The sequence below is a fragment of the Simochromis diagramma genome, unplaced genomic scaffold (genome assembly GCF_900408965.1).
Source record: "Simochromis diagramma unplaced genomic scaffold, fSimDia1.1 OVJJ01000370.1, whole genome shotgun sequence".
NCBI lineage: Eukaryota > Metazoa > Chordata > Actinopteri > Cichliformes > Cichlidae > Simochromis > Simochromis diagramma.
Genome location: NW_024387012.1, coordinates 599,107 through 615,843, shown reverse-complemented (window position 1 = coordinate 615,843; position 16,737 = coordinate 599,107). Strand labels below are relative to the sequence as shown.

General features: G+C 38.2%; 1 protein-coding gene across 1 annotated transcript; it reads right to left on the bottom strand.

Annotated features, from left to right (window-relative positions):
- Nucleotides 1-2,388: 2,388 nt before the first annotated feature.
- On the bottom strand, nucleotides 2,389-9,372 carry LOC120739375 (putative C-type lectin domain family 20 member A). The gene is made up of 6 exons (XM_040041135.1): nucleotides 9,224-9,372; nucleotides 5,226-5,266; nucleotides 4,689-5,060; nucleotides 4,576-4,595; nucleotides 4,191-4,536; nucleotides 2,389-3,797 (listed from the first exon to the last, which is right to left on the bottom strand). Exons 1-6 carry the CDS (start codon nucleotides 9,334-9,336, stop codon nucleotides 3,451-3,453), a joined length of 1,239 nt encoding a protein of 412 aa, XP_039897069.1. The 5' UTR covers nucleotides 9,337-9,372; the 3' UTR covers nucleotides 2,389-3,450.
- Nucleotides 9,373-16,737: the final 7,365 nt, after the last annotated feature.

The window sequence follows — 16,737 nt, the reverse complement described above, 5'->3', positions numbered from 1 at the left end:
CCACATTAAGCTTTCTGAAACATGTATAGAAAAACAGTTCATTACTTGTCAAAACAGTCCTCTTTGGTGACCTCTGATGGCCCATAATATAAAGAGCAGCTTGAATGTACAACTTAGACTGATATCAGGCTGATATGGTGCTTTGAACGTTTATTTTTTATTTATTTTTGGAGGGGGAAGGGGGTTGTGTTATATCTATTTTCATAATAAATCCTTTAGATGAATAAACCACCCTTGTTGAAACATGTGCCATTGTGTGTTCTCTGCTATATTAACAATGTTGAGCATGATCTTATAATAGTTTGGGAGATTGCTTGTGCCATGAAGCCCCTTCCTTCACGTGATCACGTAATTAACCAGTGGACAGGTACGTTTATATATAATAAAATAACTTCTATAATTATACACATATATGTATTGTTTATTTCTTATGTAGATTTCAGACCAGGGGGCCAAACTGCTGATGAAATGGTTTTATTCGGGAATAGGCAGAGCCTATTAGATGTCTCTAATTATCTCACACACAATTAGCTCGCTCCCTCTCGCACAAAATCACCAAAACACAGCACAAATCCCACCAATGATTCAATTTGTTATAAACCAATGGATCAGGTACTAAAGCAGTGGAGTGCTGAATAAAGCTTCGGACGTCGCTGATCACGTGACTCTGCTCAGACGACCCAACCCCCTGCAAAGTGTTTCTGAAGCAGTGAGCTGATTGTTTTTTTTTTTTTCACACATGAGCCGACAGATCATCACTACCTTTTACTTTATGAGTTATTTTTGGATTTTAAAATTCAGTCCAATGAAATAGAACGACTTTGTAAGACATATATATATATATAAGTGTATGTGTGTTTGTGTGACTGACAGCACAGGACACACTCATCTCTGACTGTCTGAACTTTAAGGTGTATGATAGAGTAAAAATGCGATTGTAAACTAGTATTAAATGAAGACATAAAATGAAAAAACCTTTGCCTTAATTAAAAGTGGGCAAATGGTTGTCACAGGGGCAGAAGGCCGGTACCAAAACTGAACCCAAATGCAGAAACCCAGAGCAGAGGTGGCGAGAAAGTTTTAACAATGTGTTTATTGTACTAGCACAAGTCAATATTTGTCTGTAACTGAACACAACAAAGCTCAGAATGTAACAGGGGCTTGGCGTAGCATGTTAACGTGGTCGTGGGGGCTGAGTGGGGAAAATTGGGCTTGGAAGAGTAACTGGAGCATGGCTGGTTACGTTCAGTGATCACACTGAGGAGAGAGTTGAGCAGTGTTTGAATAGTGACAAAAAATGAGCCCTAGAGAAGCTGATCACAGATGTATTTGAAGCTTACTCGCAGGCGGAGTGAAAGATGCTTGGAGGGAGAGGCGGCGTGAGTCCAGGTGAGTTAGACAGTGTGAGTTGGCTGACTTGATTTCCGTAGGAAGTGTGATGGAAGAAGGGCAGGCAGGTGAGGCATGGAGAGTTTTTCAGAGGAAAGGTAGATTACTCAAGGTCCAAGACATGAGCTTAATTTGGAGGTAAAAGTGGGACTTGGCAAACAGAACATTGAACATTAAAGCTGGCTACAAAAATAAAGTAGTTGACAAACTGGCCGAGGAGGAACGTCAGCATAGGCCTTAAATCTCTCCAGCCTGATTACCTCAAATCACCTCCAGGCAAGTGGAGCTATTGAAGATCTGGCGGCCCTGCCCAGGGGCGGATACCAAGGCGACTGAGGAAGCTGGTGAAATTTTTCAGCTACTCACCAGGATCGAGACAATGGTTGGAGATGGAGAGGATCAAAGGGCCTGGCTAGATAACATGGATTTTATGTAAACACAGAGATTGAATATCTAAAGATGAGTGGGCACCTGACAGAGGAGATATGAGCAATTCACGTCTGGGATGTGAGGAGCCTTCTTACTCGTTCTTTGTCCTGCTCTACCCAAAGGTCTTCTGTAAATAAGTAAAATTCACTTTGTCATCAATAGTTTTCAGATGAACTGTGCAGTCTCACATTATTACACCTCATTCAGCACTCACAGTTAATACAAAACCACAGATTTATTTTGCTTTCCTGATCATTCCTTTGCACCCTGGTTATCATCAGAGCAGACTTTTTCAGTCTAGCAGGTATTTAACATTTTACTTATTTTATACGCTGACTCACACAATTATTCAACAAATTACAGAAAACATTTATATTTATATACATTTATAAATGCACTATTTCATGCTGAAAGGCCTTAATAGTCATCAGTCACTCCCTGCAGCCACCTGCAGGCAAGTAATTAACGCAGCTATACATCAATCAGCAGTATACTGGATGCTGTGACTTTGTCAAAACCGTGTGTGGCAGACAGGATGTGGACCCAAATGCAGGACTCGGGAGACTGATATAAACTTAAGGATCTTTAATGATAAGTTTTCATAAGATAGAAAATCACCACAGATCAGTCACAAAGAATCCAAAACAGTAACTCTTCCAAAACAACCACAAAAGGACAAGCAGAGACTGAGACAATAATACACAGCAGATAATGAGGGGAGAGGAAACAGGTCAGGACAGCTGAAACTAATGACAGAGGATGAGACAGGGGAAGTAGAACTAAACACAAAACACGAGTCACAACAGGATATCAAAATAAAACAGGAAATAACAAACGCTGAGACCAAGACTCAAAGATATGAAGTTGACAGAGACAGAAGACAAACATGAGACTGAAGGAACAGAATGGAGCACAAGAGGAGATCAACAAACCTAAAACCACGAGGACGTCATAAACCCACAAAACACAGAAAGAATCTGAAGATCTTTGAACAGAAGCTCAGAATTAAAGACATCAAATAATCTCAAAGACATTTGTATCATTTATAAAGAAAATAAAAAGGAAATAACAGGAAGTTAAATATCAACAACCCAGAAAACACAACCATAATCCAAAGTTCAGCAAAAACACAAACGTAGAGAAAATCTAAAGACAGTCAAAGACTCGGGAACCATGACAGACCTTTCTACCCAATGATGTGTCTTCATGTCCACATCACTTCCTGTTTTGTTAATTTATATTTTCCTTTTAATTTAGCAGTATTTACATTTCTCAGTATTTCAATAATCACTCTACTTATCATCTACTTTATCATTTTAGTATTTTTATGTACATTTAATCCATCTGAAACAAACTGTTCTGTGTCTTTAAATGTCCGCTAGGTTTCATTGATCCACAGGGAAAACTTAAATTTACAAAAACTACACAACTTGGAGACATTGTGTTCATAAAACGACTGAGTAAATATCTTTGCACATAAAAAAAACAACAATATATTTCTTTTACCAGGTTATAAAGCTGAGTACATTCTTGATTTTAACTGGACATAGATTAAATGCAGGGATTACTTTGGCAACCCAGTAGCTGTAAGATTCAGGTTAACCCAGCAGTAAGTGAGTTTAAGTTTAAATCTTACTGTTTGGAACAAATAAAATTATACATCTCATTATTCCTGCGACTGAACCACTCATGCTGTCCTCCTCTGTCCACGCCTACAGACATGTCACACCCTTCAGTCTTCCCCTCTGTGGCCCACTTGTCATAGCAGACTACGTAGTCACTGACCCACAACCATAATCCCAGAGTGCATCTGTAGCTCAGTCCGATCCAAATGTAGGGACTGTCAGCATCCTTGGCTTTTTCCTGGACCCATCCCTGCACCTCAGGGTTGGTGATTGAAACCAGCCCCTTGTAGTTGTTTTCACAGTAATTCAAGGCTTCTTCCCAGGTCTTGTTTTCTTTGATCAGGATCAATTTATCTGTAATAGTTAAAAAGAGAAGTTAAAGTTCAGTTTCAGTTATTTTCCTTTTATTTTCAATTTATTCCAAAATTAAAATTAGAAAAGTTAACTGCAGAAGAAAATTATAGCTGACCAGGTTTACACTTGTACAGATCTTCCTGAGAATTTTCTAGAAAAGTTTTCTTTTCTAGAAAAACAATGAAACAACAACAAACAACAAGAAAGATTTCTAGAAAAACAATGTTAGTATTTTTGGACAAAGTGTGTGTTCTCCATTCTTTAAGCACCGTTACCGTTTCAAAAGTACCGGTTTGGTACTGGTATCGGATAAAACCTAAACGATACCCATCCCTAGTAATGACATTGGGATTTCATTTTGGAAAACAGAGAAAAACATTTGTACAAACTCACCATCATAACAGAAGAAGGGTTTTTCTTTGTCACATTCATCAGAGCTCCATTTTCCTGATCTGTTTAACAGAGTCATAGCACATGTCTTGTTGCTTTGTTTATCATTGAATAACTGCATATCCCAGTATCTGAAAGAGAAATCACTCCCATCTGACCACCTCCAGGTGTCTTTGAACAGACCGATCCATGAATTACTCGGGTCTCTCTGTTTCTTCATTATCGTGAGTTCTTCTCCATCTACCTGATCGAGTCCACTGGCCAAGTCAGTGTAATAGGATCTGCAGTAGCTCTGAGCCTGTGTCCAGTTCTTTAATTCTTCAATCAAATGAAATGTTTTATTGTTTTTCTTCATTTCTGTGCAACAAACACAAAAGCACAAGAAGACATCCCTCAATAATTTGTCTCCTGAAACTGTAATTTTCTAAAATCACCATTATGTCATACATTATATTTTGATATGATGATATTATAATAATAATATTATTCACATCTCCTCACCATCATAGCAGATGAACCATGTAGGATGGTTGCATGAAACTTCTGCCAGCTTGTCTCTTTTCCTCACACAGTTTCCATAAGCCTCACTATCAGCTCTTCCACTCTGATTCCAGCTGCTGTCATTATGAATGTATTCCACTCCTGGCAGAGACCAATGCCACATCCTGTTTCCACCTGTGTTGTTGTTCAGTCCAATCCAGCCTTCTCCTTGATTCTGTGCAGAGTTACGGAGTCTGCTCATGTCTGTCATGTCAAACACTTTGGCCAGGTCTGTATATTTCTCTCTGCAGTATCTCTGTGCTTCATACCAGCTCTTGTTTTCTGCAATAAAGTGGTACTCATACAGGCGGCATGTAAAGAGGCAACACTGACCTGAAATAATACAAAAATTAGATGATAGAAAAATCTTGGTCAGATAAACAATGATCTATATTCAGTGAATATTCTGGTAAAATATTGCAAATGTTTAATAAATCAACATTAATGTGTGTTCATTTTAAATTAAAAACTGTACATTTGGTGAAACAATCCACTTACCCATCAGAATAAGCAGATACAGACTCCACTGCATCTTTGATCTGACAGATGAAAGTGATGCTTTATTGCTCAAGGAAACAAAGATTTGAACAGAACTTCTTTGATGCAAACTTTATGTCAGGAAAGAAAAGATGGATCAAGACAAGATGGTAGGAAATATGAAATAAATGTGAACCATTATAGTCAAAGGAGCTTGCAAAGAAAAGCGTCTGGACTTCTTTAAGTTGCTTGAAGACGTTTCACCTCTCATCCGAGAAGCTTCTTCAGTTCTGAGGTCAAATGGTGGAGAGTCCCAGATATAAACCTAGTGGGAGTATTCCCCCACAGAGGGACAAAAGGACCCCCTGATGATCCTCTAATCGCCTGAGCCAAGGTGTGAAACTGGGCGTGGGTCCCAATCAGCCAGAGTTTCGGGTGTGTTCATTGTGAAACCTGGCCCCACCTTATCATGCGAATTCCTGAGGTCAGATGGCCCAGGATGTGAGTGGGCGTTAAGGCGTCTGGGAAGGGATCTCAAAACTGGATTATAGATGGCAGAGAGTTGGTGTCGTAAACCCCCGCCTCTTATAAACCAGAATAGATAATAATACAGCAGCTCATGAACAGGCTGATTAAACTATTTATGTTACTCATCTTGAAATCTTGTCACGGTGTGTAGATGAGATAGACCCAAAAGCAGACATGGTGGAGACAGAACTAACTTTCCAAAAAATAAAGCGAGCCTTTACTGTGGCTGATGGCATGAGAAAAACTCTAGAGACACACTGGAACTGGGAAAACTAAGGGGACTAAGAACACTGTGTAAACTAAAGGACTATGGCACTCTGTGAAAGAACTATGAAAGTGCTATGAAACACAGTGAAACAATGAGGGAAAACTATGAAATCTGTGGTGAGGATAACAGACGATCTGACAAAGAACAGTAAGAGACAAAGGACTTAAATAAAAATGAGGTGATCAGGGGAGGTAGAGAAACACAAGAGGATACAGCTGACTAGGATGAACATAATGCTGTACAGGAACTGTAAACCAAAACATAAAGACATGAAAACTGGAATTTCAAAATAAACAGGAAAACATGACAAGACACAGGCGTGACACGAACTTGACAACATTAACCAGGCAGTCAAAAAACATGACCAATAACACTCAATAAACAACAACTTTAACACAGGAGAAGACGACACAAAGAAATTAAGAAACAAAGTACTAACAGCAACCTAGAAATTGAGCTAAACTGAAACTAGAACACAAATGAATAAAAAATGACCCAATACCATTTTTTTTTCTTTTTTGAATACACAAATGTACATTACATCAAGGTTTTAAACTTACATGTGATAAATTCTTCCCTATTCGGTGTGTTCATGAGGACAGCTCTCAAGTAAATATTAAAATACACTCAAAGAGAGCTCTCTTTGTCCAGGTCAGGATTTGAATATTACATTTTAAAAAGTGCATCTGTTTCCTCTGACAGACTGACTCACAGATGGGGGGATTTAAAAGGTGTCATTTACATGATGAGGAAACAGGAAAAAAGGTGCAGAAACTGCTGCACTGCTAACAGTCCAAGATGCAAAAACATATAAACATGTCTTCCTTATTTATGTTGTTAATAACTTCATCCATTATCTTAATCTGGGAGTGAGGCACAGGGAGAGCATGAACATTACATAAAAAGAGTAGATAACATCCATCCTCTTAAAAACTTATCCAACTCAGACTTGCAGGCCAGCCTGGAGGATATTCCAGCTGTGTGTGTGTGTGAGAGGCTGATTACACTTATTTTGTTATTATTCATATATTGTTTAAAAAATGTAATGTTAAGGTGGGATATTGGACTATCAAATCAAAATGATAAATTAAAGTAGTCTTGTTTACACTGCACTTTTATATACATAAAAAACCTGAGGAATTTTAAATAATGTGTACATTGATGCAAATTAGACAGAGTTTGTAACTTTAATTTGCTTTTATAATACATTTTGTGCTGGAAATGGGAGATGAAGATCATGCTCTGCATGTGTAAGGCAAACAGACTTGAGTATTTTACCAGGTTACTCTAAATGACTTCATGAATGTTAGCTCTGCTTCTGTTTTCCTTAAACAAACACCAGGTGTAATCTGCTTCTGTTAAACTGTTTTACATAAGCATAAACTAAGAGCGGTGAGGTGATGTAACATTACAGTTAAACGTTTGAAATGTTTTGTTTAGTTTTTTTTAGTTTTGGGTTTTTTGGGGTTTTTTTTACATTGAACTGCACTTTCAGTATTAGATATTTTGTTCAGCACTGTAACACATGGAGGGGCGGGTTGCTACATTCCAAGATATAAAACATTCTAAGTATTCCATTCGTCTTATCAAATCTGAATACCTCATATAAAAAAGTCTTGCAAGTTCTGCAAAGAGCAGACAAGAAAAAACAGAGAAAACTGAGCTGAAGTGACCCACGCAGCCGAGAAAATACACCAGCGACACAGGTATAACACAGATGTGATGACAAACATCACAGGACGAGCATGTCAGGCACAAACACAGGTGCCTGACATGGTCTCAACTGTCAAGATCTTCAGCTCACAACTCTTCACCAACATTCCCAGAGTGCGATGACTTATTACCCCAAGTGGAGGAGTTTAAGTATTTTGTTGATGAGTGAGGGCAGAGAGTGATCTATGAACAGATTGGTGCTGTGGCTGCAGTGATGTGGACACTGTACCAAAACATCGAGGTGAAAAGAGAGCTGGATTAGGTGGCTGGGGAGAGGCAAGTCTGCTCTTCTCTGCTTAGGCTGCTGGCCCCAGATAAACCAAAGATTATGACTCCAAACTTTCCTAACTACTTAAAAATAATAATTTGACGCCTGGCAGAGACCAGTGGCTTGTCATGTTTCTATCTGTTTGTCGTGAAGTCCAGTCCAGGCTTCAACTTTATGCTGTGTGGAGTGTCATGTCTTCCATGTCAAACGTTTTGGCAAGGTCTGCAAATGTTCGTTTTCTCTGTTTTCATTTCATTTTTATTATTGTAGGGTCTTAACCTTACAATATAAAGGGCTGTGAGGAAATTGTTGTTGTGATATATAAAAAAAAAGATTTGTATTGAATTGACTTCTTGTCTTTAATAAAGTGGTACAGGTGAGACATGAAGAAGAAACACTGACCTAATGTTGCTGATAGGAGAAAGAATCTGATAAATCATACAATCAAACTGATCAGAACTGAGCGGCTTGAGCCACAGGGTTCATAAATAGTGTCAGTAGTCTAAATGGTTTCATGAAACCAGCTGAAATAAAGCTGATGAATAGAGAAAATCCCTTTGCCAGTTAGAATTAAAAGAAAGAAACTCTACAGCATCTTTTATGTCAGATATATTTGAGCTGACATAGAGACAGCAATATTCTTAATCTTAAAGCAGTAATATAAAAATAACTGAAATACTTTAAACTGACTCCACACTTTACAGTACACAAGTCACCCGGCGTAATGTAGAGGAATAAAAAAGGAGGACAGAGGGAAAGAATAAAGATGTGCAGCTAAATGCTTGTAAATTAGTGCCCAATGCCAGGTCATTCAAAAACACAAGTTCATGTCCACTTAATACACTTGTATGCGTCTTATATTGTGTGATATATTTCAGTGACTTTTAAGTTTTTCAAGAAGAAATTTTGTTTGGTTAAAGCAGTGCAGACTCATTTTTGTGATTTGGTCTGATCCTGTGTTTTTGTGCTAATCATGAGTGAAACTTTATCCACAATCAGTCCCAAATTTTAGCTCTTGTCTTCTGGACAGCTTCCATACTAGATGAGTGTCGTGGACAAATTTAAGTGCTCTGCTGCACTAAAAAATTACTCATGTAAAATATTTTAGTTTTTATATTTGGTCGCAAAATTTAAAAACCAGAAAAATAGAAACACTGTCAGAAATACTCAGTAACGACATCATCTACACTCGACCTGTGCATATGCACATAGATTAAATGACTTAAAAAACTTTAAACTTACATCTGGTTAGTTCTCTCCTTGATGTCTTTCCTCAGTGTGTTCGTAAAGACTGCTGTCAAAAGAAGGTTGTATGTGACACTAACACAGAGATCTTGTTTGCCAAAGGTCAACATTTGAATATTAACATATTCCACCAGAATGATCCAGTCTATATTTCGAGGATGAAATGGGGATTTTATGTAATGCTGTGGAAACAGAAATATAACACTGCACTGTTGAACATTGAATGAGCAAGAGCAGGAACAGGAAAAAAAATGTAAAACTATAAATAAATCTTTCCCATTTATGGTTGCAAAATGTTCCAGGTTAAATTCATCATACAGTATTCAGTGACTGTTAGTTTTCTGTTAATTGCTGAGACACGGGGACACAATGAAGGTAAGAAGAGTAAATATTAAACATGACTGAACTGAAAACTGAAAACAAAACAGATAAAACTAACTCTCCCTTAGAGCACAGAAATCATAGATTCAACAATGAAATATAGCAATGATCCACAATGAAATGCAGAGACATCAAGGACAGTTCACATAAATTCCCCAATTTCATCAAATACATCAGGTTTAGAAAGTTCTCTGCTTTATGGTTTCCACGGGGTTCAGTGCTAGGACCAACTCTGTTTACATTATACATGCTTCCCTTAGGCAGTATCATTAGAAATATCCTGTCTCAGAGTGACGCTGAAAAACTAGTTCATGCATTTATTACTTCCAGGCTGGACGACTGTAATTCATTATTATCAGGATGTCCTAAAAACTCCCCGAAAAGCCTTCAGCTAATCCAAAATGCTGCAGCAAGAGTCCTGACAGGGACTAGAAAGAGAGAGCAGATTTCTCCTGTTTTGGCTTCCCTTCATTGGCTTCCTGTTACATCCAGAATTGAATTCAAAATCCTGCTCCTCACATACAAGGTCTTAAATAATCAGGCCCCATCTTATCTTAATGACCTTGTAGTACCATATCACCCTGTTAGAGCACTTCACGTTCTGCTTTTAAGATTAGGCTTAAAACTTTCCTTTTAGGTAAAGCATATAGTTAGGGCTGGACCAGGTGACCCTGAATCCTCCCTTAGTTATGCTGCAATAGACGTAGGCTGCCGGGGATTCCCATGATGCATTGAGTTTTTTCTTTCCAGTCACCTTTCTCACTCACTATGTGTTAATGGATGATCTGATATCGTCGTGTTGGTGTTGTTCCCAGATCATCATGAAAATGTTGTTCCAGGTTCAACATTGCAAGTGACCAATCACATTGTTTGGTCAGGGGGGACGACCGGCACTCTGACTTGTGAGTAGTGTGCTGTTCAGAAGAGCAGTGCCACTGTGTGACTGCACGTAACAGTGCCTGGCACACAGGAGCACTGACTATGTGTCAGTACCACAGGCAATGAATCTGGAAGCTTAAATTAAGAAGAAAGAACAAAAATTAGAACTGGAATATCATGTTCATGGAAGAGCCGGACAGGAGTATAGAACAGGCTTACTCTCTCCCTATTAAAACAAACTTAACCATCCTTGATAACTGTAATACCTTAGATTGTGTATATTTGCAGTATTAACTTAAATTTTTTTGTGATCACCCAAACACACGTTGATTAAACTATCAGACCAGTCAAATTAGGTGTGATAAAGCACGGAGACATGGAGAACATTCAAGTTGATTTGCCTTTAGGAATGAACTTAAGAAAACATATAATGTAGATAATTAAGATCAAATGAAGCACATAGAATAGTAACGTAATGTAACACCCGTCCCACGTTCTAATGAGAGGGGCCCTGGGTTCCTGTTGTTACTTTTCTACTGATACTTCCTTTTTAATGCTTATGGTATAAAATATGCAATAAAACTACACTATATGGAAATAAATCACACACAAGCAGGTCAATTATAAAGTTAACTCCACTTTAGTGAATGATTAATTAACAACACAAAAGAAAATAAGTAAAATAGATAAAGTTTGTTAAACAATGGTAAGGTATCTACTTCAACAGAAACAAAATAATCAAATAATATTGTGGGCCCACACGCACTCTCACCAACACACACACACCTCAAGTGCTACAGTCTGTCTGCTAGCAAACCCCTCGTTGCAGGCCTGAGTCGTGGCTCGGGTGCGTTGGGACCTAAAACAATATGGTCGCTTCACTTGTTGCCAAGCAGTAAAATAAAAAGCACGTGCAAATAACAGTACTCCCACCTCCAGGCAGTTCAAGGGGATAGCGGGGAAACTGGATCAAAGCTACCAGTCGGCCGCGGCAGCAGCACTCACAGTCGCCTTCTCCATGTGCTCCCACGTGAACACATAACTCCAGCACACCAGCAGAAGGGACATCTCTGACATGCCAGCAGGACGTCTGTCTCCTCCTACTGAATCACACAACCCCGCTAAATGCCAATTCACATGCGATAACATTCAATCTTAGCATTAGCTTAATAAATAAAAACAGAGCAGAACAAGAGCTTAGTGAATATGCTAGGCTACGCTAGCGGCTATGTTAGCAGCTGTGCAGTGGTACTCATACAGGCGGCATGTAAAGAAGCAACACTGACCTAAAATAATACAAAAATTAGATGATAGAAAAATCTTGGTCAGATAAACAATGATCTGTATTCAGTGAATATTCTGGAAAAAATACTGCAAAAGTTTAATGAATCAGCATTGATCTGTGTTCATTTTAAATTGTAAACAGTATATTTGGTAAAACAATCCACTTACCCATCAGAATAAGCAGATACAGACTCCATCTTTGATCTGACAGATGAAAGTGATATTTTATTGCGCAAGGAAACAAAGATTTGAACAGAACTTCTTCGATTCACTTTATGCCAAGAAAGAAAGACAAGATGGTAGGGAATATGAAATATATGTGAACCATTATAAACCAGAATCGACGTTAATGTTTTTTTTAATAATTCAGCAGCTCATGAACAAGCTAATTGAACCATTAATGTTACTTATCTTGAAATCTCTTGGTATTTTGACTATTATTAGTAATAATTATGTATAATATATGTTTTTTTTTCTTTTTTGAATACACAAATGTACATTACACATCACCTATCTACCACAAATATGTAATAATATTAAATGTTTTAAACTTACATGTGATAAATTATTCCCTATTCGGTGTGTTCATGAAGACAGCTCTCAAGTAAATATTAAAATACACTCAAAGAGAGCTCTCTTTGTCCAGGTCAGGATTTGAATATTAAATTTTAAAAAGTGCATCTGTTTCCTCTGACAGACTGACTCACAGATGGGGGAGGAATTTTATACGAGAGTCATAAAAGGTGTCATTTACATGATGAGGAAACAGGAAAAAAGGTGCAGAAAACACTGCACTGCTAACAGTCCAAGATGCAAAAACATATAAACACGTCTTCCTTATTTATGTTGCTTAATAACTTCATCCATTATCTTAATCTGGGAGTGAGGCACAGGGAGAGCATGAACATTACATAAAATGAGTAGATAACATCCATCCTCTTAAAAACTTATCCAACTCAGACTTGCAGGCCAGCCTGGAGGATATTCCAGCTGTGTGTGTGTGTGAGGCTGCTTGCATTTATTTTATTATTATTCATATATTGTTTAACAAAACATGTAATGTTAAGGGGGGATATTGGACTCCATCCATTCACTTCCGCTTATCCTTTTCAGGGTTGCGGGGGGCGCTGGAACCTATCCCAGCTGTCATAGGGCGAGAGGCGGGGTACACCCTGGACAGGTCGCCAGTCTGTTGCAGGGCCAACACACAGGGACAGACAACCATTCACACTCATATTCACACCTAGTGACAATTTGGATTTTCCAATTAACCTATCCCCACAAGCTGCATGTCTTTGGACGGTGGGAGGAAGCCGGAGTACCCAGAGGGAACCCACGCAAACACGGGGAGAACATGCAAACTCCACACAGAAAGACCCCGGCCTGATGTTGGAATTGAACTCAGGACCTTCTTGCTGTGCGGCAACAGTGCTATCCACCGTGCCACCGTGCTGGCCGGATATTGGGCTATCAAATCAAAATGATAAATTAAAAGTATTTCTTTGCACTTTTATATACATAAAAACTTGAGTAATTTTAAATAGTTTGTACATTGATGCAAATTAGATTGAGTTTCTAACTCTAATTCTGCTTTCAGTTGTAATAAATTCTGTGCTGGAAATGGGAGATGAAGATCATGCTCTGAATGTGCAAGGCTTTAATGTGTGACTGTCAGCTCTCTACTTTCAGCACTCTCATTTCAAACTTGAGTATTTTACCAGATTACTCTAAATGACTTCATGAATGTTAGCTCTGCTTCTGTTTTCCTTAAACAAACACCAGGTGTAATCTGCTTCTGTTAAACTGTTTTAAATAAGCATAAACTAAGAGCGGTGAGGTGATGTAACATTACAGTTAAACGTTTGAAATTTTTTGTTATATTTTGTTTATTTTTTTTATTTTTTTTATTTTTTACATTGAGCTGCACTTTAAGTATTAGGTATTTTGTCTGCACTGTAACACTTGGAAGGAAATATAGGACTGGTTCACTATGAAATGGACATCAAGGACAGATAAACAGTCTAAAATAAATCAATAAACATGAAAAGAAGACCAAACCCATGAAAATGTCCATGAAAATGCATTTTTATAAAGTAATCTAAATTATGGAGACAACAGGATGCAGCTTGCCAGCATCAGTATTCAGATATGCTGCACTCTGCCTCTCTCCCCACATCATGTGGGATCAGCTGCAGCTTCAGTACTAAGTCCTCAATCTCACCTATGGTGGTTTTAAGCTTTGCCATCTAATTGTACAAAGAAACTTTCAAGATCCTAACCTTCCTTGAAGTCAGGTATTTTTGGTTCATCTACATGAAGGTTTTCTGCTCTCTGTACCAGAGCAGTTTGTACAACATGCAGCTGAGGCTGTGCATGGAGTGATTGAGATGGAGAAGGAGGCTCAGCGATTCTATGAGGTAGCTGCAAAGCTGATAGCTGAGTCTCAGTCTCTTGTTTTGGAAAAACTGCTGTTGTAGAAACGTCCCTCTGGACAGAAGGCTGATGAAGTTCAGAATATACATCATGTTGCAGCTTTGTTGTACTATTGCTAGACATGGCACGATACCACTTTTTTATGTCCGATACCGATAACATATATTTGGATAACTGCTGATACCGATATAAATCCGATATAGCGTATTTCATAATCAATAAAATGTTTTTTTAAATATCTTGCTGCATTTTGTATAAGTTCATACTCAAGTTTAAAAAACAAAACAAAAGCTATTCTGTTATACCTGTATGGAAAAAATACACTGCACCCAAAATATTTCATAGTTCAGCAAAACTGACCAATCTAATAAACTTAAACCTACTCCATCCTCCCTATTCTGGTATTTTAAAGAGTACTTAGTGGAAATATTAAACAACCTAACTAATAGGGTTATCAACTCCCAGCAAAAAGAAAAAAGGGAACCACCCTCCACCTCATGATGCTTAATTGACAGAATCGACTTCAATTTAAAGCACGTGTAAAAAAAAAATGCAGAGAAGTCAATAATCTTTCTACAATAATTAAACAGATTCAACATCTTTCTTCAACAGAATTGCAAAGGAAAAAGTACTGTAGCTTTCTAGGTTATAAATTTGACTTAACAGTTACTATATACAGTAATGGACTTCTATACATTTTACATCAGATGAAAACTTTGGTTGTAAGATTCAGATAATTATTTATTAAAAGCTAGACATGACAATTAGAAAGAAAAGTATGTCTTTGTGCCCCCTTTTCCCTGTTCATGCCCTATCGGCCCCCCTGGCTAAACTTTGCTAGATCCGCCCCTGCACAGTTACCAGCCGTCAGCTGCATAGAAAAAGATCCTGGTGTAGAAAGTAATATTAAATAAATTCTAACAACAGCTTATCAAGGTTAAACGTGCTGCTGTTGTTCAATCTGGTTTCCTCTTTCTGGCGCAAAGTGGGCGATAAACAAACAAGAGAGACGGACTCGCGACAGAAAAGCCGATCAGCTGATCATTGATCAGTTTCATGATTGAAGTAGCAGCAGGAGAGGGAGGGGGAGAGAGAGTGGCAGTCGCTCCATATATCGGTTGTTAAGCTTATCGTGGGAACGCTTTACAAACATTCAGAGATGAACTTACACACTTGCTTTACTTCTCTCTGGGATAGCTTCCTCCGAGATGAAATGCGGGTTTGGAAGCCAGGCTCCAAATGCTCAACCAGACCGCTGACAGGTCTGGCATGCCACAGCCGCTCTATCACCGGACGCATATTGCTAAGGTCATGAGCTGGGTTACGCTATGACGCAAGTTTTGTGAGGCGCTTTTGTGATATTTAATGGATTAGATTACAATTTTTATTTCTCTCCGATATCCGATCCAGTAATTTAGGTCAGTATCAGACCGATACCAATACTAAAATCGGATCGGTCCATCTCTAATTATCGCTCAGCTGTTTAATGTTTTTATTAACAGTATTGTTTCTGTTCTTTTGGATCATCACATAAATTCTCAAATTTCATCAAAGAGATCAGGTTCAGAAAGTTCTTTACTCACAACCCCAACTGTTATTTGCTTAGGTCGTACCGCTGGTTCAAAATCATCCTCGTCAGCCATCTGGCTCAGCTTGGTTTCCACCTTCTCCTTCTTCCATGTCAGCAAGGGAGCTTATCCTTGTCTCACAGAATTTTCTACATCCTACTCCTTTCTTTTAGCATGTTTTCATCTTTAATTCACAGACATAATTAATCCCACTTCTGGCACCATTGTTACACAGAGAGATGTGGTGTGGAAAACAGCAGACATCACTCTGAACAGACGACAACATTAGTTTATTGGACAATCTTTCACACATCAACTTCCAAACCTGCAACCCACTAATCTCTCCCACATCCCACAGTCCACCTTTACACACTCTCAAACAAAGCCTTCTCAATTCAAACTGGCCTATGACACAAAGAACATGAGTTTTCACAAATAATCATAACATTATGAATCACATGTCATATATGCACATACGCAATTTAAAGGTAATTTCACACTTCTCGAATTACTTTAAATTTCTGCAAATTGTTGAACAACCAAACTCCTACTCTTTCCAGCTCACATCCTATAAAAGATCTGGTTTGACCTGGTTACTTACACCAAACATTTCACTTCTATCTTCATGCACAGGTTTCTTTAGCACTCATTTTACATTTTAAAAACCCCACCATAGGTGAGTTGGGGAAGGACTTAAATATTCATGTTTCCTAACATGGTCTGTAGTAGAAACCTGTAAAATCACATTAGCATCGTGTATTATATGTATTTGCTGTGGATAAAGTGTAACAGGCACATCTGTACACGCATTAGAAATGTAATACATGTTTACTCTGGTGCGAACCTGTAAAGCCACTAGATGGTACTGTTTGGCTGTCATAGTCTATGTGAATACTCTCGAATTTGTTTTGGTTTCTGAACTACACTACAGTGAAATAACAATTAAATACATTGATTTAAATGATG